At 42.6% G+C, this 25,505-nt stretch overlaps 1 protein-coding gene across 1 annotated transcript; it reads left to right on the top strand.

The window, feature by feature from the left end:
* Window positions 1-697: 697 nt before the first annotated feature.
* On the top strand, window positions 698-2,188 carry ZNF569 (zinc finger protein 569; the record flags this gene model as incomplete). Its single annotated transcript, XM_062175989.1, is given in 2 exon segments — window positions 698-1,921; window positions 1,923-2,188. Coding segments are annotated over 2 exon segments (1,425 nt in total), but the record flags the coding sequence as incomplete, so codon positions are not given.
* Window positions 2,189-25,505: the final 23,317 nt, after the last annotated feature.

Raw genomic sequence — 25,505 nt, 5'->3', positions numbered from 1 at the left:
GCTATTTCATGGCCTTAAATGATGCATTAGAACTGTTGAGCTTGCTCAAGGCATTCCTTATTATACCTTGTTATCCTCCAGTATAAATATTTCCATTCTTTTCCATATATTTCCTGGCTATTCTTTTTCTAGACTCCTTCATTATGTAGCCTAATTTTTTGAAGTGTTCAAATACTCAGAATTCTATAAGATTTGAAGTAGAGCATAAGCCCAGTAACTGTAACTAGTACAGGTGTGAAAGTTCCTTGAAACACTTCTGAGAATTACCACGATGGCCAACCATGGCTAAGATGGAAAGTGAGAGAGCACTGGGAAAAGTTAGAAAGGAATAAATAAAATGGAAAATTTGTAGAATGGATAAGAAAAAACCTCAGCAAAGGTAATGAAAACTCAATATTTTGATGTGGTTAACAACAACAATTTCATATGGCTATGCATAGGAAAAATGTAATTAGAGGAAGATAAAATACAAATGTTGCATTTAATTTTTATGTTATATAAAAACTGATAGAAGAAAGTATATTTAATCATTATAGTAAAGTGTGATAATTCATGGAGACATTTGTTGCAGTAACTGTTGTAAATTATATAGAGTGCTTTCAAGTATTTACCTCTAATTAGAGATTTAAAAAATTGTACAGAATATTTAACAAAATGTTTTCCTTTTTTTTAGATTTGGAATCAAGGCAAGAAATAATCAGGAAAAGTGCATGTTTATACAAAATGTGCACCTCTTTCTCTGCATCAGAGTATTCACAACAGAGAGAAACTCTATGAATGTGACAAATGTGGGAAGGCTTTTACTCATCATACAGACCTTATAGTACATCAGAAATTTCATACTAGTGGGAAATTCTATGAATGTCAACAATGTGGAAAAGCTTTTAGTTGTGCATCCAACCTTCTGCAGCATCAGAAAATTCATACTGGTGAAAAACCCTATAAATGTGAAGCATGTGGAATGACCTTTAGTCGTAGTATGGACCTTAGGGTTCATCAAAGAATTCATACAGGTGAGAAGCCCTATGAATGTAAAGAGTGTGGGAAGGCCTTTAGTCGTGCCTCTTACCTAACTCAGCATCGAAGAGTTCATACTGGTGAGAAATCCTATGTGTGCCATGAATGTGGGAAGGCGTTTAGTCAACGTGGAGGACTTAAAATCCACCAGAGAATTCATACTGGGGAGAAGCCCTATGAATGTAAGGAATGTGGAAAAGCTTTTAGTCAAGCCTCTTACCTTATGCAACATGACAGAATTCATACTGGAGAACGACCCTATGAGTGCCATGAATGCGGGATGACCTTTAGTCGTGTTATAGATCTTAGAGTACATCATAGAATTCATACTGGTGAGAAACCCTATAAATGTAAAGAATGCGGGAAGGCTTTTAGTCGTGCTTCAAATCTTGTTCAACATGAGAGAATTCACACTGGGGAGAAGCCCTATGAGTGTAAAGAATGTGGGATGACCTTTAGTCACGTCTATCAGCTCATTCCACATCAGAGAACGCATACTGGTGTGAAACCCTATGAATGTAACGAGTGTGGGAAGGCATTTAGTCATGCCTCAGTACTTATTCATCATGAGAAAATTCACACTGGTGAGAAACCCTATAAATGTAAAGAATGTGGGAAGGCCTTTATTCATGATGGGAGCTTTAGGATTCACCAGAGAAGTCATACAGGTGAGAAACCCTATGAATGTAAAGAATGTGGAAAGGCCTTTAGTTATATCTTAAGCCTTGTTAGACATCAACGCATTCATACTTGTGAGAAGCCCTATGAATGTAAGGTTTGTTTTAGGGCCTTCACGCATGTTGAAAGTCTTAGGGTGCATCATAGACTTCATACTGGTGAGAAACCCTATGAATGTAAAGACTGTGGGAAGGCTTTTAGGAGTCGCCAGCCATCAACTGATTATACATCATAGACTTCATACAGGTGAGAAACCTTATGAATGTAAGGAATGTGGGAAGGCCTTTAGCGTGTATGGACGACTTACTCTACATCAGAGTATTCACAGTGGTGAGAGGCCTTTTGAATGTGACAGGTGTGGTAAGTACTTTAGGCATAATTCAAGTCTTAAAGTACACTGGAGAATTCATAGTCGAGAGAAACTTTAAGAATGTAAGGGCTGTGGAAAGGCATATGTACAGTATATTTATTACATTGAGAAACAATTAGGAAAGAATGTGCAAATGTTTTTAGGTATGGTTTAGTTCTTAGAAAGCATTAGTTTGGTGAGAACCCTTGAGAATATAAATAATATTTCAAGCTTTTTAACTCATCCAAATATTTACATTCAGAGAACTTATATTTTTATATAACATAGGAAAGCCCTATTTATGTTTCTTTATTATTTTCAGTGTATTTGCATTAAAAGAAAATTCAGAGAAGTTAGAAATGCTGTTAGTTTTTGTGTTTTTTTTTTTAAAAGATTTTATTTATTTGAAAGGCAGAGTTATAGAGAGAGAATCTTTCATCTACTGGTTAACTGCTCAAATGGCCACAATGACCAAGGCTGGGCCAGGCCCAAACCAGGAACTCAACTCCATCCAAGTCTCCCACATAGGTGGCAGGAGTGTAAGTACTTGGGCCATCTTCTGCTGCTTTCCCAGGTGCATTAGCAGGGAGATGGATTGGAAGTGGATCAGCCAGGACTTGGACCTGCAGCCTTATGGGGCGCTGGTGTCTCAGGCGGCAGCTTAATTCACTTTGCCACAACATTGGCCCCAGTTCTTATTTTTTATGCTTTATTTATAAAATCCATCCAGTCCGAATCAATTATTGTTAAATTTGAGAAAATCCATAAGGTACACTCAACCTGTATTAATGGTAGATTTTATCACTTGGATAGAGAGGTAACTACTAGATCACTCCATCATAGAGATACTTTCACATTTAGTAATCTTACTGTATGGAAATATTTTGTCACCTTTTTGAAATTTAAAATATCATGTATAACAATAATTAAATAAAAAGTTCATATTGAATTAGGGCTTATTCAACCAGGAGTGATGATTAATTGCCTATATATCAGAAATTTAGAATGTTGAAAGGCAAACCCCTGTTGATCTAACAATTTTGGAGAAACCATTATGATTTCTAGTCTTTGTAGCCTGTGAGACATTGAGCAAGCTATTTCTTCATCCTGGGAATATACAGATGATAACTATACCTACAATATAGTGCTACTATTGGAATGTAGGAAATATGAAAAATAACCTCACATGTAGTCTCTGTTTAGTAAGCATTAGATACTGTTTGAAGTATTCTCCTTTATTACTGCTAGTAAATTATGAGATTAAAATGCAAATATGTAAAATAAATTGAGAAAAATTTTATATAATTTCCTATGCCTACCTGAATTTTAAGTAATTCTTTCTGACTAAAATCTAATAGAATATTTTAAAAAAATCATGAGAGAACTTAAAAAATGAGCTTTAAGGGAGCAGTCACATTCATTAGTTTATTGTGTGACTGCTTTCATTGCCACCCTAGCAGAGTTGAGTATTTACAGCATGTACTGTGTGGTCTGCACATCCTAAAACATTCCCAGTTTCTGATTTAAACATCTCTACACGTTTCCACGACTTTAGAGTTTTGAAGAGTACAGGTTTGTTTTCTTGCTGTATGTCCCACATTCTAAGGTTTTAAAATTGTTTCTTTTTGCATCATTTATTTTGTTTTTGTTTCTAATAGTTCTAGTTGTTAAAGAGGTTTAATGTCGTAGATGTTTTGTAAGTTAAAAACACACACAATGTTGAGTTTTCCCAGTACTGGTTGAACCTCTCTAATCTGAAAATCCAAAACCTGAAATGCTCTAAACTGTGTCACTTTTTGAGAATGAACATGATGCCACACATGACCTCAAAATGTAAGTGAACTAAAAATGCAAGTGCATTGCATAACTTCAGGAATATTTCTGAGAAATGTGTTGCTAAGCAAATCATCATTGTGTGATCATGTAGTATACTTACACAAGCTATGACAAAATGAGGTGATACAGTGTGATGGCACCAGCATGGTAAATGTGGCCTATTGTTGCCTGAAATATTGTTATGCAATCCATAACTGCGCTGCATAAAATTACCTTAAGGCAATGCCAATGCATTTAAGGTTGTGAAGGATAAATGAGTTTATGTTTAGACTTGGGTTCTATCTGCAAGATATCTCATTATGTGTAAACAAATATTCTAAAATCCCAAACCTGAAACACTTCTGCTCCCAAACATTTAAGATAAGAGATACTCAACCTGTATGGATGTTATCACTTGATTCTAGAGATGACTGCTAGATCTCTCCATTGTAGAGATACATTTTACATTTAGAAATCTACATAGCAATATTTTGTCACCTTTTTGAAATTTAAAATCTAATTTACAATTCCTGAATTGAATAGAAGTTAATACTGAAATTAGAACTTGTTCAGGGAGAAATGATGATCAGATGTCAATATAGCAGTAATTTAGAATGCTAACAGTCCTCTGCTCATTAGAAATTTAATATTCTTCAGTGCATACAGGAAACCATGAATGAAGGCCAGAACTTTGTTCTGTTTATCATTCTGTCTTCATAATTTTTCAGTGTTCGTTCCTTACTAGGCATTGATAACAATATGAACAAGCATGTCACATGCAAAACCGAGAAAATAAACTCTTAAGTCTATATAGGAAGTCAATTATTATCACTAAGATTATTATTAAAGTTTATTGATTAATAACTGAAATACTAGTCTCTAAAAGTTTTGTTATTTCAGTGTGCTTATCTCATCTGCATTTCTATGTGTTTATTAGAGAATCCAGTATACTATTTTTTTTTTAAGATTTTATTTACTTGAGAGGTAGAATTACAGACAGTGAAGAAAGAGAGAAAGGTCTTCCCTCTGTTGGTTCACTCCCCAAATGGACACAACGGCCAGAATTGCACTGATCTGAAGCCAGGAGCCAGGTGCTTCTTCCTGGTCTCCCACATGGGTGCAGAGGCCCAATCACCTGGGCCATCTTGTGATCCAAATTCCTGGGCAAGTGCCTGTGGACAGTCTCTGGACTTGCCCCATTACCAGGTGGAGATAGGCAACTGAGTGGGATGACTTGTTTCAGTGAATATCAACACTTTTATGAGCCTGATATGCACCCTCAAAATTGTTCAAGAGCCTAATGACTATGAGACCTAGGTGTAACCCACTTAGTGTGTGCCTGGACAGCAGAAGGGGTGACTCTTGTCACCCCTCCTACAACCTTGGGCAGACAGCAAGAAAACATACTGTTTCGGGAGTCAGTGCCAGGCTGGTAAAATCCAACATTGAACAGATCCTAATGATCCCTGTCCCCAGGTGGGTGCCTGTAGACAAAGACTCTGAACTTGCTTCAGTGCCAAGTGGAGTTCTAAGGCCCCAGGGTAATCAGTCTTACACCGTGGCCAGCATCACTAGTGGCTGGAAGGAGCGGAATCATGCAGTGAGTTCCTCTCTGCAGCAGATAGAGCACAGAAGGTTGGGCTTCTGTCCCATACACAAGCTGCACTGGTCTCAGTAGGCTGTGGGCTCCAGGTGTGATCTAGTAACATGGCAGTGGAAGACACCGGGCACAGAAGAGATTTTTAGGGATGGACCACCACTTTTTGTAGCTTCAGTTAATGCTGAACAACACTCCAACTACAAATTTAGGATGAATTTGATCTTAGAATTGTAGAACAGTGAAGAAACTTCAACATCCGACCTTGGGCAAACCTCAACTTCAGGTGCTTGCTATCTAGTGTTGACATGCAGAAGTGTCCATAGCCTCAGAGAAAATAAGGACTGTTTAGGGCAGCCACGAACAGACCAAGTTACTATATAACTAATCCTTCAGCGTGCAAAGTTATGCACCAACAAGCATGAAGAACTTTAAGGAACCATAACTTTCCCTTTAAACAGTAAAATAAGATGCCAGAAATCAACCAGATAGGAACTGAAATTTTTAAATGCTCAGATGAGGATTTCAAAGCAGCTCTGTTAAGGAAACAATAAAGATAAATGATTTAGTACTCTTAATTTATAAAGAGGGAAGAGAAAATTGAAAAATTTCAAATTGAAAAGCACACTAAGTGATATTAAAAATGTGATAGATGTGAAATTAAAATGGGATAGAGGAGCCGGCACTTTGGCGCCTGCAGTGGGGGCATCCCATGTGGTCGCTGGTTGGAGTCCTGGCTGTTCCACTTCCGATCCAGCTCTCTGCTGTGGCCTGGGAAAGCAGTGGAAGATGGCCCAGGTTCTTGGGCCCCTGCACCTGTGTGGGAGACCCCGAAGAAGCTCCTGGCTTCGGATCGGCACAGCTCCAGCCGTTGCAGCCATCTGGAGAGTGAGCCAGCAGATGGAAAACCTCTCTCCCTCCCCCTCTCTCTCCCTCTCTCCCTCTGCTTCTGCCTCTGCCTCTCTGTAACTCTGCCTTTCAAATAAATAAATAAAATTTTTTTAAAAAATTGATAGAAGTCATCAATAGAATATATCAAACAAGGATCAGTAAGATTGAAGACAGGCTGTTTGACAATACACAGCTGGAGGCCGACGCTGTGGTGCAGCAGGTTAATGCCCCTGGCCTGAAGTGCCAGCATCCCATATGGGCGCCAGTTCTAGTCCCGGCTGCTCCTCTTCCCATCCAGCTCTGCTATAAGCTAGGATAGCAGTAGAAGACAGCCCAAGTCCTTGGGCCCCTGCACCCATGTGGGAGACCCAGAAGAAGCTCCTGGCTCCTGGCTTCGGATTGGCACAGCTCCAGCCATTGTGACCATCTGAGGAGTGAACCAGCAGATAGAAGACCTTTCTCTGTCTCTACTCGTCTTTCAAATAAATAAAATAAATCTTAAAAAAAGATGAAGTGGAGCAGCCAGGACTTGAACTAGCACCCATATGGGATGCCAACATCACAGGTGGTGGTTTTACCCACTGTCACAATGCCAGCCCCCTCCTCTGGAACATCTCTTAACCCTTTGGTGTGTGCCTTGTAAGTATATAAATCAGTGGTGGAGAAGGAAGACGTGTACATTAACAAGCCTCCCCTTCCCCATTAGACAGCTGTTTCAGAGGGGGCTGTCCCAGGTTGGTAGCTGGTTGCTAGTCTAGTGGTACTACTTGGGAAAGAAGGATAAAGGATCCCCGGCTGCTGAAGAGTCAGTCTCCCAGTTGGGGAGTCCATATGCTGGGGATAGAGAGGACTCAGCCCAAGTCCACTGAGGTTGGAGATTTGGGGGTCACAGTGTTCGGTAGGAAGTCAGAAATTGAGCCTATGTGTGTATGAGCCCTGAAGCCCAGCACCTACTGCAGGAAGCCCCAGGAGCCCAGCATCTTGCACTTCAAAGTCCTGCCCAGACCCTGCTAACCTCCCAGGTGGTCCCAGCCCTTCCCCAAAGGAAAGCTCCCAGGAGAATTCTCTCTACTCAGGACCAAAGGGGTTACCTGATAACATGGGGTAATAAAGCCTTCTCAGACACGCCCTGAGGGAAGCCCCTCTACTCTGCCCAGGTGCCAGGAATTTGCTAATTTTCACCCAACAAACCCTTCTGCCTGGACTCCCCATCCTTTGTCCTGAAGGCTCTAGAGGGGGAGTGGGTAAACAGATTCCCTTAAAAACCTAGGGAGTCCAAGCAGACTGCAAGCTCAGCCTGCCCAGGTGTAATCTCTGCATTCAAACATGTAACCTTGCTCTCCCCCAGTCCAAGCGTCTGGGCGCTCCCTGTCCCTTCTGCCCTGACGGATGTACTCTGCTCTCTGTCTCACGCCCAAATTCTTGCTGCGAGAAGACAAGAACCCCAAGGCTTCCACGGCCTTCCCTCCGGTAACAACAGGCTCCCGCTTTAGCAAAGATGTAGACTAGATACTGAGAGAATAGGGTGGAAGCCTCTCGGGGTGACCAGCTGTCTCAGCAATGAGGCTGGTGCTGAAGCAGGTGTACAGGGAGTGTGAGCAGATGAACTACACCAATTAAAGAGAGATGCTCAGGTTGTATATATTTCAAACCCGCGGGTGCATGCCACCTTCCACCAACTCTCTTCAGTCGCTCCCACTAGCACAGGCTGCCACCGAAGGTGCCCTTGTTCTGGGACGCCACACCTCCAGCAGCCCTGGGCCACCCAAAACTCAGCACAGGGGCCTTGAGACGCTGCACGATCCTGTCCACTGCCAAGAACCCGCTTTGTTCCTATACGGAGCCAGCCGGCCGCGAAGGCTCCTGGGAAATGTCGTCCGGCGTTTGGAAGAGTAACGGAACGTCAGGAGCCTCTGGGTCGTTGAGTTTCTGTTCGCCACACACCTGAGAAGAAAAAGCCCCTCGTCTGGCCGGAGGTGAAAGGTTTCCTGCGAGGTCATACCGGAGACAGCTTAGCCTAACCGTCTGAAAAGCAAGTCCCCTTGCACACTGCCGCTCTCGCTGGGCGTTGATTCGAGCAGCGGGGCCTTCTGGGAAATGTAGTTCAGGCTGGAGCCCAGAAGCCCGGCGGAACTGGCGGGAAGGAAGTTGCTCCGAATCCTCTCAGCGCCCTGCCTGACTGACCCAGTGCTTGCGCAGGCGCCGCCTGGACACGTGGGAGTTCTCCCTCTTGTTCAAAGTGCTCCAGCGTGTGAAGGTGCATTTGTGCTGTTCGTGGGGGTGGCTCTGACCACTGGTTCTAAGACGTGTGGAGGGCGGGGACACAGCCTGGACGTCTTGGACATTGGCAGCCTGGTGGCCGAGGGGACCTAGACATATTCCCGTTATGAGGGTGGTGAATGAGATGCTTGTGACTGTATGTGAGGAAGAGCACGGGAGAGATGACCACCTGAATGAGGGTGGCAATTATTTTTAAAAAATACTTATTTGAAAGGCAGAGTTACAGAGAGAGTCTTCCATTAGCTGGTTCACTCCCCCAAATGGCCACAAAGAAGCCAGGAGCTTCTTCCCAATCTCCCACCTTGATGCAGGGGCCGACCACTAGAACTGTCCTCCACGGCTTTCCCAGGCCATTAGCAGGGAGCCGGATGGGACGTGAAGAGGAACTGGCATCCATATGGGAAGCTGACGCTGCAGGCGGAGGCTTGACCTGCTGTGCCACAACGCTGGAGGACGCTGATTTCTTGATAACATTGTGTCTTCTGAGCCATGAGTATGAAGTACAAATTTCTATTTAGATTTTCTTCAATTGCTCTCAGTTTTTCTGTAGTTTTCAGTATAAAATATACAGATATTGCACATTTTTGGTCAGTCTATACATTATTTCATATAGTTGATGCTGTTGTAGTTTTTTTTTTTTTTGCTTTTATGTTTTTAATTTTTTAAGATTTATTTATTTGAGAGAGTGACAGAAAGAGAAAGATCTTCCATCGCTGGTTCACTCCCTGGAGGCCCCAGTGGGCCAAAGCTGGGTCATGCCAAAGCCAGTGATAGAAGCTCCATCCTGGTCTCCCGTGCTGGTGGCAGGAACCCAAGTGCTTGGGTCATCTTCCACTGCTTTCCCAGGCACATTAGCAGAGAACTGGATTGGAAGCAGAGCATCTGGTACTCCAACTAGCACTCAGATATGGGATGATGGCATGCCGACATTACAAGTCGCAGCTTAACCCACTGCTCCAAAATGCAGGTCCCTGTCCTTAGCTTTAATTTCCAATTGTTGCTAGCATTGAAGAAGGCAACTGATTTGATTTAACAAGAATTGCAATTGACTGCTAAACTCACATTATTTCTGGTAACTTTTTATATACAATAAATTTCCTGTAAGTAAGATTGTATCTGGAAAAGACATGATTTAATTCTTCCCTTTTCATTCTCATCACTCTTTTTCTTTTACTCTTGTTTTATTGCATGCATGAGTTGGTAACATTTGTACAATAATAAATAGAACTGGTGAGAACTGACATCCTTTGCCTGGTTCCTGATTTTAGGATGAAAACATTCAGTCACTCACTATTAGGAATTTTGTTTATATGTAGATTTTTATTGTTGATGATCAGATTGTGGAAATTTCATTGTATTTCCCATCTCATTGTTCAAAGTTTTTTTTAAATGAAGAATGTATGTTAGATTATTAAAGTGATTTTTTTGCATTTTTGAGGTGATCATTTAGTTTTTAATATATTGATTTTCTATTTGATTTTTTGAATGGTGATCAGAAATGCATTCCTGTATGTGCATTTACCCATTTGACCATGATTTATTATTTATTTATTTTAAAGATTTATTTATTTATTTGAAAGTCAGAGTCACACAGAGAGAGGAGAGGCAGAGAGAAAGAGAGAGAGGTCTTCCATCCGCTGGTTCACTCCCCAATTGATCCCAATGGCCGGAGCTGTGCCAATCCAAAGCCAGGAACCAGGAGCTTCTTCTGGGTCTCCCATGTGGGTGCAGGGGTCCAAGGACTTGGGCCATCTACTACTGCTGTCTCAGGCCATAGCAGAGAGCTGGATTGGAAGTGGAGCATCTGGGTCTCAAACCAGCACCCAGATGGGATGCTGGCGCTTCAGGCCAGGGCGTCTACCTGCTACACCACAGTGCCAGACCCTATTGATTGATTTTATATCCTGTCACTTTACCAAACTCTTCTATGAATTCCAATAGTCTCTTAGTGGAGTCTTTTTGATCCCTTATATATAGAATCATATCATCTGCAAATAGGGATAGTTTGACTTTCTCCTTCCCAATTTGTATTCCTTTGATTTCTTTTTCTTGCCTAATGGTTCTATCTAAACCTTCCAGGACTATATTCAATAACAATGGTGAGAGTAGGCATCCTTGTCTGGTTCCGGATCTCAGTGGGAATGCTTACAACTTTTCCTTGTTCAATAGGATGCTGGCTATTTGTCATAAATTGCCTTGATTGTGTTGAGGAATGTTCCTTCTATACCCAATTTGAATAAAGTTTTCATCATGAAAGGTTATTGTCTTTTATCAAATGTTTTCTCTGCATTTGTTGAGATGATTACATAGTTTCTGTTCTTGAATTTGCTGATGTGATGTATCACTTTGATTGATTTGCAAATGTTGAGCCATCCCTGCATACCAGAGATAAATCCCACTTGGTCCAGGTGAATGATCTTTCTGAGGTGTTGTTGGGTTCAATTGGTTAGTATTTTGTTGAGGATTTTTGAATCTGTGTTCATTAGGGAAATTGGTCTGTAGTTCTCTTTGCTGTATTCTTTTCAGGTTTAGGAATTAAGGTGATGCTGACTTCATAGAAAGAGTTTGGAAGGATCCCCTCCCTTTCAATTGTTTTGAATAGCTTGAGAAGAATTGGAGTTAGTTCTTTAAATGTAGGGTAGAATTCAGCAGTGAAGCCATCTGGTCCTGGGCTTCCCTTTTCTGGCAGGGTGTTTATTACTAATTCAAGTTCTATCTTGGTTATTGGTCTGTTCAGCTGTTCTGTGTCTTCATGGCACAATTTAGGTAGATTGTAAGTGTCCAGGAATCTATCCATTTTTCTAGGTTTCCCAGTTTGTTGGCACAATTGTGACCTGATAGTAACAGTTGGATCTGGATCTGAAAGATTGCATAAAAGGTTCAGGCTTCTTTTGTCTATAAAGTACCCAGCCGAGGGTACTTCATCCTAGTAATGGAAAACAGACTAATATACTCTCTTTATTCATCAATGTTTGTTAATGAATGGCAAGGCATAGAATCAAATGGAATAAATTAAATGCATTTTATGCTCGATGTTAAACTTTTATAGCATATGAATTTCTACTTCATCCCCAGCACTTTAGACTTTGAATCACAGCTGAGTAACTGAAGAAGAAAAAAATAAAAATAAAAAGACTAATCTTACAATGGTGTTTAAAATTAGCCAGATTTTTTTTGTTTTGATTTGGTTTTTTTTTTTTTTTTGCATATATCTGAATTCAAAAAGTAGATTCAGACAAACTTCCCTTATTCAGGCTTTAGGCTTGTATTCTGTCTGTCTTTCTATCTATTTTAAGGAAAAACATTAAGTTCCTGACAAAAGATTGCTGTTTTCAGGGTTTGGAAGGAAACTTGATTATGGCAATAGAAGCATTTTGATAAAATGGAAACATTCTGTGTGGGAAAAGAACTTCAGTGATTTTGAGGGATGTTAAATTAAGCTTGTCATTTGAATCTGATGTTCATGCACAAATGATTCCTTTTGTTTTCTTTGCATTCAGTAATGAGAACTTCAATCAAAATAAATATCGGAGTAAGAAGCTGGACTATAAATGGGAGTGGGAGGCTGTATTTTGTATGACCAGAGGTAGTTATTTCATAGTGCAAATTTTCCCTCTTTGATCATACAAAATTTATCATTGAAAAATTATTAATAATGTATACCATAGCATCCAGCATCTTACCACCTTTCTAAATGTATATAATTTTTTTTTACAGGCAGAGTGAATAGTGAGAGAGAGACAGAGAGAAAGGTCTTCCTTTTTGCCGTTGGTTCACCCTCCAATGGCCGCTGCGGTCGGCGCATCTCGCTGATCCGAAGCCAGGAGCCAGGTGCTTCTCCTGGTCTCCCATGGGGTGCAGGGCCCAAGGACTTGGGCCATCCTCCACTGCGTTCCTGGGCCATAGCAGAGAGCTGGCCTGGAAGAGGGGCAACCAGGATAGAATCCGGTGCCCTGACCGGGACTAGAACCTGGTGTGCCGGCGCCGCAAGGTGGAGGATTCGCCTGTTAAGCCACAGCGCCGGCCTTAAATGTATATAATTTTAAGGGGATTTAGGAGAGTGTTTCTCAGGTCAAGAGATCCTTGTCTTGACCGCATTAAAGATTAGCAGTAGAGCTTTACAAATACAGTTGCCCAGGTCCACACTCCCTGGTGACAATGAATACAGTCAGAGTGGGAAGCACCAGTGTGGCCTACGTGTAGTATTACAGACCAGGGGACTGGGATAAACGAGGCTTGAGAGACTCACCTCAGATCAGGAGCCTACCTGTGCTAGCCTCTATCGCCTTCCGTGTGTAATGTGAATTCATGCATGTATTTGACAGGGTATTTAGCTTTTCTGTTGTAGTCCTTCACCCAATGTGACAGCTTCATTTTCTTGTAAACTTCCACCACAGTATTTTGTCGGATTTGGCAAACTGAGGCTGTTCACGTTGTTCATCTTCTCAGTTCGTATCACAACTGGTAGCGAGTACCTATGTTTTTTTTTTTTTTTCATGTACTCAGAATTTGCTTGTAGAAAGAATCTTCTAAAAGTTCATGGAAAGTGCATTCTCTGAAAACATCAAACATGGATTTCAAGTTTTCTTGCACCAAAAAAATTGATCTTTTCATTCTATTTTCCTACAAACTTTTAAAAGTACTCTCACATTAAACTGTGAACCTTGGTCCGTGTTTTCAGATAATGAAGATTTTTTAAATGCATTTTCTTAAGAAATGTACATACTCTCTGAAGTAGACTTTATATGGAATCTTTGGATAAATCTCTAATAGACTTGATTTACTCATTTTAATGGAATGTTCCTTGCCAGTATTTCAGTGATTCTTATTTCATATTCTCAATCTTACAATATGACCGTTAGTAAGCAGTGGTTGTAAGGGTTTCTGTTGTTTGAAAGATCAGCTTAACACTGCAAATGTGACCATGTTCTGTGTCTTGCCAGAATAGTTGACGCAATTAGGATGTCTATCTATAAAAATCTCGGTTCATACAGGGACAACATAAATCTAGCACTGAAACACTCAGCTTATAATGGGCAATATTTAAGCCCTGTAGGATCAGCAGAAGTTGATCATTGCTTCATAGTGTTCTCACTCACTCCATTGCTGAGGAACAAATAAAAATGGGTGCCGGGCACACCATTTGGTGTATGAGCTTTTGTGAAATTGAATATGATTCCCCATGTTCCAACAAAAGCTGAGGCTTTCATCTAAATGAATAAAGCCGTGGTTTCACAAAAGTCCTTAAACAGAAGTAGACCAGTGTCAGTGGAATGAAGCCTTTGGGTGTGTTTTCCACTGTTGGTATCTGGCAGTTCTTAAAAATCTCACAAGTACTTTGTCCTTTGGAAAAATGTTCAATGAAGATAATTTGATCATTCACATGAAAGACACTGAAAATTTCTTCTCATATGATTGAGTGTTGTTTTATAATTCTTTCTGTTCTTAGAAGCTTAAAGAAGCAAGACTGATTTAGTATTGATGAAGATGTTTTCTCTTATTTGTAGAAATTCTTATGTAGAGAAAAAGTTTAATAATTGAGTGAATGTTATTTGATATACAGTTACAGATATTGCTTCACTGAGTGAATACATGACAATGCCCTTCTGACCTTTATTATCATTGTCATGATGCCTACATTTTGTGATACTAATATCCCTATTCTCAAGAAAAATAATATGTAAGTGCATATATATAATATGTACATATGAAGTGAATATGGCAAAATGTTAAAAATTGTTAAATCTTAAAAAAGAAAAATAAGAAACTACTTAGTAATATAAAAGTAAAATACTGGGGCTGGTGCTGTGGCATAGTGAGCTAGGCTTCCACTTGCAGTGCTGGCATCCTATATGGGCACCAGTTCCAGTCCCAGCTGCTCCGCTTCTGATCCAGCTCTCTGCTATGTTCTGGGAAAGCAGTGGAAGATGCCCCAAGCCCTTGGGCCCCTGCACCCGTGTGGGAGACCTGGAAGAAGCTCCAGTCTCCTGGCTTTGGATGAGCTCAACTCTGGCTGTTGTGGCCATTTGGGGTGTGATCCAGTAGATGGAAGACTTCTCTCTGCCTCTGCCTCTGCCTCTCTGTAACTCTGCCTTTCAAATAAATAAATCTTTAAAATAAAATAAAATACTGCCTGTTTGGTGACTGAGAAACGCTAGGCAGAGAGGTTTACAACAGCTCTAGTCACTTTACATACTGGATGGTGAACTCAGTTCGTGGTTAGTAGTGTTGCCAAGCAAAGGAGTTGCTGTAGAACCCTCAAACTTGGTCGGCTTCTCCAACACACAAAACGCCAGTCACTGACATTGGGGTAGCGGAAGACAGGAGGAATTTATGGCAATGTGCAGAGCAAGGAGCTGGGCAGTTATTGCTTAATTCCCGGGCTCCCCAAGGAGTTAGGGGTGAAGGTTCTTATAAATTGAAATTGGGGCTTAGAGGTACGTGATCAGCTTGTGTCCAGCTTCTTGGTTGGTCAGTCGTGCTCATGACCTTCGTTTGACTGGTCAGTGGTGCCCTGCTCTTTAGGGAATTTATGGTGGCTAGGTGGGCTTCAGTTGGTCTGGGGGTTATGTGAAGGTGGCAGTTACATTCTGTCCAGACCTGGAATTCCCCTAAACAAACCCTTCCGACAATCATGGTTCTTACCTATTGGTGAAGCAAATAGATCACTTGATTCCTTGAGTCTGGTAATTAGAACCGTGGATCACTCCCTCAAGCCTGTAAGTTCCTTTTGATAAAGGACACCTTGGGCTAAGATAGACAAGAGGCTGGGTCCTGTTTTTACATTATAGTGGTTCAATTTCAGTAGTATCTCTAGCTTAATGTAGTCCTGCTAGCTTTTCTTGGCAAACAAGAAGGTGGACCCACCAGTGCTGCCCACAGTTCTTCGGGGGCGGGGGTGGCTATTTAACAAGATGCTTGCTGTTTTGGAAATACAGTAGCCGTTCCTACTTTACATGGGCCTTTTGCTTTAGAGCCCTCTGACAGGTAAAATTAATGGCAGTCTTCTCCCATGCCAGTACCTCTTTCCCAAGATGGCCAGTTAGATCTTACACCGTATAGAGATGTCTTAAGGGCATAGGCTGGATTGCATTATCCAGGGGAATGAAATGATGCATCTTTCATGCCAAGGATAATTTTGAACCCTGTGGTTCCCTAGGAAATGTGACTGTTTGAGAACCCAAACACAGTTCCTGTTTTGGAGGCAATGGGTACATTCAGTCTCCAACTCAGTACCAGGTTCTGTTTCAAAGCTTAACTTGGTTATTTGGAACTTGGGTGGCATTTTCCTATAGATTTAGCATATTTACAAATGGTGGGCAAATTCTTAGCCTTGCCTGCAGAAATCTGTTTAAATCACAGACTAGTTTGTTAAGCTGGTAGTGGTGACGGTCTAACACTGGGTCTTGGAGGTGGGAGTCATGTGAAATGGAAGAAGTGATGCCCCCCACCCTCCATGTGCCTGTCTGCAGCTCTGTGGAACTCAGAGGCCTCTCTGTCGCCCGAGGCCGTCAAGTTCTTCATCTTACTTTCAATTTGAAAACTTAATCCCTTGGTTGATCTGATTTCCTTTAAATATTAATAACAAACTAGTCATTGAAATTAATCCCCCTTAATGTGTTAATGGATAATTAAAGTTGTTACTAGACTACCGCATTTCTTTTTTAAAAAAAATTTATTTATTTAAAGATTTTATTTATTTATTTTAGAGGTAGAGTTACAGACAGTGAGAGGAAGAGACAGAGAGAAAGGTCTTCCTTCCGTTGGTTCACTCCCCAAATGGCTGCAATGGCTGGAGCTGCACCGATCTGAAGCCAGGAGCCAGGAGCTTCCTCCAGGTCTCCCACATGGGTACTGGGGCCCAAGGACTTGGGCTATCTTCCACTGCCTTGCCAGGCCATAGCAGAGAGCTGGATTGGAAGAGGAGTAGCTGGCACTAGAACCGGCACCCATATGGGATGCTGGCACCGCAGGTGAAGGATTAACCCGCTGTGCCATGGCGCCAGCCCTATTTATTTGAAAATCAGAGTTACACACAGAGAGGAGAGGCAGAGAGAGAGAGAGAGAGAGAGAGAGAGAGAGAGAGAAAGAGAGGTCTTCCATCCACTGGTTCACTCCCCAGATGGCTGCAACAGATAGAGCTGTGCTAATCTGAAGCCAGGAGCCAGGAGCTTCCTCAGGGTCTCCCACACATATGCAGGGGCCCAAGGACTTGGACCATCTTCCAATGCTTCCCTAGGCCATAGCAGAGAGCTGGATCATAAGTGGAGCAGCCAGGATTCAGACCAGCGCCCATATGGGATGCCAGCACTACAGGCAGCAGCCTCACCTGCTATCCCACAGCGCTGGCCCCACAGACTACCACATTTCTTAGGCTACATGTGACTGAGTGCTAGGTCTGTTATGGGCTTTATTTGTATTATTTGACTCATGTTTGTTAACCATTTTGGAGGTACAATTTTTTTAAATTTTTTTTTTTTGGACTGGCAGAGTGGACAGTGAGAGAGAGACAGAGAGAAAGGTCTTCCTTTGCCATTGGTTCACCCTCTAATGGCCGCCGCTGATGGCGCACTGATCCAAAGGCAGGAGCCAGGTGCTTCTCCTGGTCTCCCATGGGGTACAGGGCCCAAGTACTTGGGCCATCCTCCACTGCACTCCAGGGCCAGAGCAGAGAGCTGGCCTGGAAGAGGGGCAACCGGGACAGAATCCAGCGCCCTGATCGGGACTAGAACCCGGTATGCCGGCACCGCAGGCTGAGGATTAGCCTATTGAGCCACGGCGCCAGCCTGGAGGCATAATATTTTTAAAATATGTTTTTTTATTTTTAATTGACTCATAGTAATTATGTTTATGGGGTAGAGCGTGATGTTTCAGTACATGTGTATAATGTGTAATAGTCAGAGCAAGATAATTGGCCTACCCATCACCTCAAACATTTATTATTTCTTTGTGTCAGGAATATTCAAAACTCCTCTTTACTAGATATTTTGAAACATATAGTTAATTATTGTCATCCATAGTTGTCTTACTGTGCTCTAGGATATTAGAATTTATTTCTCCTGTCCAACTATACTTCTGTAGAGGCACAGTATTAACATTTTTAAAAACTGGGTTCTTTGTTGATAAACAGAGATTCTCTCTCACATTTTTCTATTTGGTCAGCAAAACAAAATTCAAGGAAAAGTTCAATGAAGGCAGCCGAAGTCAGGCAGAGCCCAGAGAGAAGGGTGGCCCTGGTGTTTGAAATCAAGAAGTCCTCCCTGCTTCTGTTTCTTCCTGTTAGGTCTAAAACAATGCCTCTCATCTCAGGAAACGAGAGAGAATGAATTCCTCTGGGAAGTCCTGAAAAATATTTATAATCCTTTCATTAATCTTTTCATTTGGGAATCGCAGCTAAAAGGGTCTTAGGTTTTTGCAAATGTGCTTGTCTTCTGGTGTTCGGATCTATAGCACTTGGGACCCTGCAGTTTGGTACTTAGTTATTCTGATTGCTGTCTTAGAAGGAAATTGGAAGTTATAGAAGACAATGAGGGTTTTTTGTGTCTCTTTTGAACCCAAAAGACCTTGTGGGAACTCTGGTGAGCAGACACAGTTCCCATACAGCAAAGTGCTGATGTCTGGGAGAATATTTTAAAAATGAAAAATTACTTTGATGGGCTGAGAAAAGAAATCACAAAACTATAACTTGTTTGGGAGATTTCTTTAAACCTTACTAAATTGTAGCCGTTGAATTCTCTACAATGTTGCAGTGGGTTCGTTTCTGAGAAGAGCAGCATGGTGGGGGCAAGAGGCGCGGAGTCAACACACAGACCCCGGGAGTCCGGTGAGAGCAGGCTTGAGGCGAGCAGCCTACAGACTCGTTTATTACAGTTGATACAAAGCTTATATAGCCAAGACCAGCCAATCTGGTCAAGGGGCGGTCCATACCCCAACCAATCACAGCCTGTTGCCAGGCAGTTTCCACAGCCATCCAATCACAGCCTGTCGCCAGGCAGTTTCAAAGCCATTCCTGACTAACTGACGCTCACTTGCCAGTGGCCACCTTGGCATGGCCTTCTCATTCCACTACACTAAATCACTTAATTTCAGATTTCTTTTGCGGTGAGAGGAAGGGATTTCAGTTAATTATCTGGAAGTTCTTACCCCTACAAGGCTTAATTTCCTCCATTCTGTCCTTTGATCTATCTCTCTTGAAATTAAAACTATTTTTGGTTCCTGAATTGGGAATTGTTCATTTCTTTGTAGTTTTTCTCAGATCTGTTTTTGCAGGTTTCGCTGCCTATGTTAGTAATTATTTGGGTTTGCAAATTGGCTACTTTGAAGGACAGCAGACTGAAACCGATGCCATTCTGTTTTTCTTAGGTTCGGCTTTACATTTGTGAAAATAAAGCTTTGAGCAGGAGTAACTCTAGCTTCGTTCTTCCTCTTCTTCTGTGGACAGGATGAGGCAAATGTGTAATGGAGCAAATTTCAGCAGGTAAATGGGCAAGCAGTGACCACCGACCAGGGTTAGGATGCCATTCGTGTTTTTCCTGTGACCTTGGACCTAATTGTTGAATACAGTGGAGCAAGCAGCACTCCTCATGCCCCTTCTGCACAGGGTCATCAATAACCTTCTGTTGTGTCAGACGTCCTCTGTGCTCAACTTATTTTTCCATAACACATTGACTTTGAGATTGGTCTTTCAGGAAGAATTTTGGGATTGCTGATGCCATTAGACTCTGAACTGAGGTTGAAATTTGCAAGCCTTGCTCACTACACCAGTTTTTCTCTTAGTACAGAATAATCTAACAAAATGATGAACTCTGTTCTGGGTATACCATCTGTGAACTGAAAAGATTGTAAAAACGATGCTATGAATCTTGGCAGTCAAGTGAATTTTATGATCCAGTCAGTAATCAGATTTTGCAAAAGTCTTTGGGAATGCAGTTTTGAAAATATGTTTTAAGATTGAAAGAAATTTGTAAGATAAGGTTCTCTTTTTTGGTGAAGTCATCATGACTGAGATTTATTGAGAAGTAAGTAGTATAAGGGCTCAAGAAAACGTTCCAAAATAGTACAAATTTCAATCAACTCTAGGCAATAATGTTTCAGCATAGGATTTAAATGGTTAATAGGTGGTAAAATAACTGAGCCAGGAAAAAATGGGCTTGTGACCATTCTAGACAATTCTGTGCCTGAGGTGTTCTCAGAAGGCAACAAGTCATCCCTGGAGCATCAGGGGACTTTTCTCTTTCTTTCCTTCCTAAGATGACATTTCTTTTTTTTTTTTTAATTTTATTTTTAAATTTATTTTTCATTTCGTTTAAAAAGTGAGAGACATATGGGATGTGGGCTTCTCAGGCAGCATCTTAATGGCTGTGCCAAACTCCCACCCCAAGATGCCATTTCTTGACTAATTACTACCTACCCTGGGCATCAGTGGCTGCTAGAAAATAGAAACCCCTTCCAGGTTGTCAGAAAACCCACATGTGTGCTTTATGGGACCGACCGCCCTCTTTTGAGAAAAGTTATTTTATTGGAAAGACAGAGAGACAGGAAGAAAGAAAGTGAGAGTGAGAGCAAACTCTCCCATCCACTGGTTCACTTCCCAAACGCCCACAATGGCCAGTGCTGGGCCAGGCCGAAGCCAGAAGCCCAGAACTCAAGCTGTGTCTTCCCCACGGAAGGCAGGGATCCAGCTACTGGAGCCATCACCTGCTGCCTCCCAAGGGTGCTCACTAGCAGGAAGCTGGAATGGAGAGTGGAGCTAAGGCTTGAACTTGGGCATTCTAACACGGGATGCAGGCACCCCAAGCAACAGCTTAACTGCTGAGCCAAATACTACCTTTTCCCTGCACCCAATATATCATTTATTATAATCAATATTTTAATAAATGTTTTAAGTTTCAAATTTTTTTGTATATTAACAATGTACAGGAGTAACATCACCAAGACGGCAGGCAGGGAAGCTACTGGCTCTCATTCCTCCAGAAAAACATAACAAAGAGCCTGGAGAGTGGCTAAAATAGCTTTATAGGAGCTCTGGGAAAAGGCCAAAGGTCTACTGCAAACAAATCAATGCAATTAACAAAAGCCCCGTTTTTTAAAAGATTTATTTTTGTTTATTTGAAAGGCAGAGTGACACACAGAGAGAAGAGACAGAAGACAGAGATCTTTCATCTGCTGGTTCACTCCCCAAATGGCCAAATGGCAGCTGGGTGGGCTGAAGCCAAAAGCTAGGAACTCTATCTGCATCTCCCACATGGGTGGCAGGAGTTCAAGAACCTGGGTCATCTTCTGCTGCTTTCCCAGGCACATTAGCAGGGAGCAGGACTGGAAGTGGAGCAGCTGGGACTCCCGAACCAATGCTCAGATGTGGGGTCCGGCATCACAGGCAGTGGCTTAGCTCGTTGCACCACAACACCGGCCTGAAAGAGGTGTCTTCTGTCCCAGGGCTTGTTGACGCTGTAGATGTAGTGCCTTTACTTATCTCACTCCAGCAGTGAAACCCTGGTTCATGCCAATCACCATGCATTTACTTGTTTACTTCCAGGAGATACCTGTATCAGTACCATGTGGTTAACCCATACCCCTTGTGAAACAGCCTCATCAACTAGAGCACAGGCTTACGTGGTTTCTCTTGCCTTTAGGAGTGCAGACTTCACACATTTCCAAAATTACATGGGTCAACACTATTGAGTTGAAGTGCAGTCAATACTTAGTCATGACTTGTTTGAGTTTAGGTTGTACATGAACATGCTAGCCCTGGCCAGTCTCCATTCCAGCTGTAGGCCAGCCTTAATAAGTTAACATCCTCTTTTCCCGGGCTGTCAGGTCAGCTGGGTCCAATGATGGCCCTTGGAGAGACAAGGGGGAAAGTGTGAGCCATACGCAGAGCTCTGGCCTCTGGAGCTCAAAGGCTATGGGAGTGTGCAGGCCTGTGGCGGGAGAACTCTGCCAGGTGACGGTCATGGTTTAGCTTTGGGTATACAAACTGAACTGGCCCAGTGGAAGTGAATCTCAGAGTTTGTTTGGTATGCTGGTACAAAGACGCTCTCCCTCTTGTACCAGAAGGTAGGAGCTTGGAATTGATGTGGTCATGAGGAAATTTACTTGAAGAGAATACTAATACGTTGCTAAGAGCAGACCTGAGTGGTCACTGTGTTGGAACCCTGATAACACAGTAAGCATCTGGATCACACCACACCTTCATTTATCTTCGGACTTTTCCAATTATAAAATAAAATAAAAAAGCATTAATTTTATTCTGAATAAACTATTTTACAATTTTATATTTATTCAAAAACTACAAAGATAGGACAGGTTCCATTTATCCCACACCTGTTTTCCCCATTAGTAACAACTCACCTTAATAGTGTATGCTTTTCAGTTATTTAACCAACAGTAATATATTATCACTAAACTATACTTTATGCAGATTTCCTTAGTTTTTACTATGATTTTATTTTCTGTGATTCCATCCTTCTATGTCAAGTAGCCATGTGTATTTAAGTGCCTCTTAACTGACAGGTTTTTTTTTTTAAGATTTATTTATTATTTGAAAGGCGGAGTTCACAGAGGTGTGTGTGTGGGAGAAAGAGAGAGAGAGAGAGAGAGAGAGAGAGAGAGAGAAAGAGGTCTTCCATCTGCTGGTCTTCCCCAGATGGCTGCAACAGCCGGAGCTGGGCCGATCTGAAGCCAGGAGCCCAGGAGCTTCTTCTGGGTCTCCTTTGCGGGTGCAGTGGCTCAAGCACTTGGGCCATCTTCTGCTGCTTTCCCAGGCCACAGCAGACAGCTGGATCAGCAGTGGAGCAGCTGGGACCCAAACCGTTGCCTGTGAGGCCACCACTGGCAGTGCCAGCATCCCATATGGGCGCTGGTTCAAGTCCCAGATGCTCCACTTCTGATCCAGCTCTCTGCTATGACCTGGGAAAGCAGTGAAAGATGGCCCAGGTCTTTGGACCCCTGCATGCACGTGGGAGACCTGGAGGAATCTCCTGGTTCTCAGCTTCAGATTGGCCGTTGTGGCCATCTGGGGAGTGAACCAGCAGATGGAAGACCTCTCTCTCTCTCTCTCTCTGCCTCTGCTCTCTGTTACTCTGCCTTTCAAATAAATAAATCAATCTTTAAAAAACACACACAATGTCATGTCTCCATAGTTGAAGGACCCTACAGAAATGTTTCACACTCTATTGTATCACCTTATGCTTCATCTGTTCAGTCATCTCTCCTCTGTCAAACTCTGGGCAACTGCAATTCTCTCTCTCTCTCTCTCTCTCTCTCTTTTTAAGATTTATTTATTTGGGGCCTGGCGCTGTGGCTCACTTAGCTAATCCTCCGCCTGCGGCGCCGGCATCCCATATGGGCGCCGGGTTCTAGTCCCAGTTGCTCCTCTTCCAGTCCAGCTCTCTGCTGTGGCCCGGGAAGGCAGTGGAGGATGGCCCAAGTGCTTGGGCCCTGCACCTGCATGGGAGACCGAGAGGAAGCGCCTGGCTCCTGGCTTCGGATCGACACAGCGCGCCAGCTGTAGCGGCCACTTGGGGGGTGAACCAACGGAAGGAAGACCTTTCTTTCTGTCTCTCTCACTGTCTGTAACTCTACCTGTCAAATAAATAAATAAATAAATCTTTAAAAAAAGATTTATTTGAAAGGCAGAGTTACATAGAGAGAGAGAGAGAAAGAGAGAGAGAGGGAGAGAGAGAGAGGTCTTCAATCCTCTGGTTCACTCCCCAGTTGGCCACAACAGCCGGAGCTGGGCCGATCTGAAGCCAGGAACCAGGAGTTTCTTCCAGTGGGTACAGGGGCCCAAGGACCTGGGCCATCTTCTACTGCTTTCCCAGGCCATAGCAGAGAGCTGAATTGGAAGTGGAGCAGCCGGGACTTGAACCAGTGCCCATATGGGATGCTGGCACTGCAGGCAGTGCCTTTACCCACTACGCCACACCACCTGCCCCAACTGCTATTCTTTTACTGTTTTTTTTTTTTTTTTTTTTTACAGGCAGAGTGGACAGAGAGAGAGAGACAGAGAGAAAGGTCTTCCTTTTGCCGTTGGTTCACCCTCCAATGGCCGCCGCGGTAGCACGCTGCGGCCGGCGCACCGCGCTGATCCGATGGCAGGAGTCAGGTGCTTATCCTGGTCTCCCATGGGGTGCAGGGCCCAAGCACTTGGGCCATCCTCCACTGCACTCCCTGGCCACAGCAGAGAGCTGGCCTGGAAGAGGGGCAACCGGGACAGGATCGGTGCCCCGACCGGGACTAGAACCCGGTTTGCCGGCGCCGCAAGTGTTTGTTTGTTTTTTTTTAATTTTGCCATTTCTCAAGTGTCATATAACTGCAATGACACAATAGGTAGCCTTTTCAGGCTAGTCTCTTTTACTCAACAATATGCATTTAAGATTCATTCATGCCTATCATGGCTTAAGAGCTATTTCTTCCAATTGCTGATGAGTATTCTATTGTATGGATGTCCTACAGTTTGTTTATCCATTCACTCATTGAGGGACATGTTCACAAATTTAGAATTATGAATAAAGCTGCTACAGACGTTTGTGTGCAGGCTTTTGTGGGGCCGCTGTTTAAATTACTTGAATAGACGAGTGTAATTGCTAGGTCATATGGTAAGACTATGTTTAGCTTTGTGAGAAACCGCCCAACTGTCTTCCAAAATGTCAGTACCATTTTCCATTCCCAACAGCTGTGAAAGTCAGTTCCTGTTGTTCTCCAGCCTTGCTGGTAATTGGAATTGTCAGTTTGGGACTTTTAAAATCCATTTTAATAGGTGTGTAGTGGTTGTTTTTTGGTTTTGTTTGTTTGTTTGTTTATTTTCAGTTCCCAAGCCATGGATGATGTTGAGCGTCATTGCATAGGCTTGTTAGCCATCTGTATGTCTTCTTTGGTGAGATATTTCTTCAGCTCTTTTGTCCCTTTTTAAATTGAGTGTTTTTGTTGGATATTTATGTTTTCTTTGTATATCTTCTTTGTGTATATATCTTACCTGATATATGTTTGCAAATCTTTTCTCCCATTCTGTGACTTGTCTTTCTGCTCTCTTGACTTTTTCTCAGAGCACAAGTTTTAAATTATATTAAAATTAGTTCTTTGTTGCACCTGTGGCCTGCAGATACGTTCTTTCTGTCTCCTTCCACCTTTTTCATGGGCTTTCACAGATCAAAGGGTTTAATTTTGATGAAGTCCGATTTATTAGTGTTTTTCTTTTAGGAAGTTCATTCTGTGTTGGTCATCATTACGTGTCCATGGTTTCAAAACTCGTATATGTTTAGATGATTCCCAATTCTTCCGTAGCTCTGGCTGACAACTCCATTTAGTCCTTTCCCTCTCTCTCACACTTGTATGCCAATCAGTTCGACAAGATTGCTTCACACACACACGTACTACCAAGCCATTTTTCACCCCTGCCACCCTGTCTGAGCCACCAGACTCTTGCTTGGACTACCACAATAGCTTACAAACTTGTCTCTCCACTCCCCTGCTCACTCCTACATTCTCCTCATCTAGAAGTCATCATGATCCAGTTAACACTCAAATCAGACCATTTCCCACTTTTTCCTTTGCTCAAAACCACCCCCCCCATCCATTTACACCTCAACACATAGCCAAATCCAAAGCCTTTGAGGCCCTCACAACCTGGGCCCTTACTTGCCACTCTGTCCTCACTCCTGTGTCCCCATTTGCTGGTGCAGTCCCCCAGGCATTAGCTTAATCACCATTCTCTGAGCACTGCGGCCATCTTCTGCATGGGTGCGGCCATTCTTCCGTGGAGGTATCTGCGTGGCTTTCCCCACTATCCCTCCAGCCTTTGATCACGCACCATTTTCTACTGCTCTCACCCTGGCTAGACTGGATCTGCTCCCGCTCCTCAATCTCAATTCTTCATTC

Source organism: Lepus europaeus, chromosome 19 (assembly GCF_033115175.1).
Source record: "Lepus europaeus isolate LE1 chromosome 19, mLepTim1.pri, whole genome shotgun sequence".
Taxonomy (NCBI): Eukaryota; Metazoa; Chordata; class Mammalia; order Lagomorpha; family Leporidae; genus Lepus; species Lepus europaeus.
The sequence above is the reverse complement of the archived record's forward strand: the minus strand, read 5'-3'. Positions and strand labels throughout refer to the sequence as shown.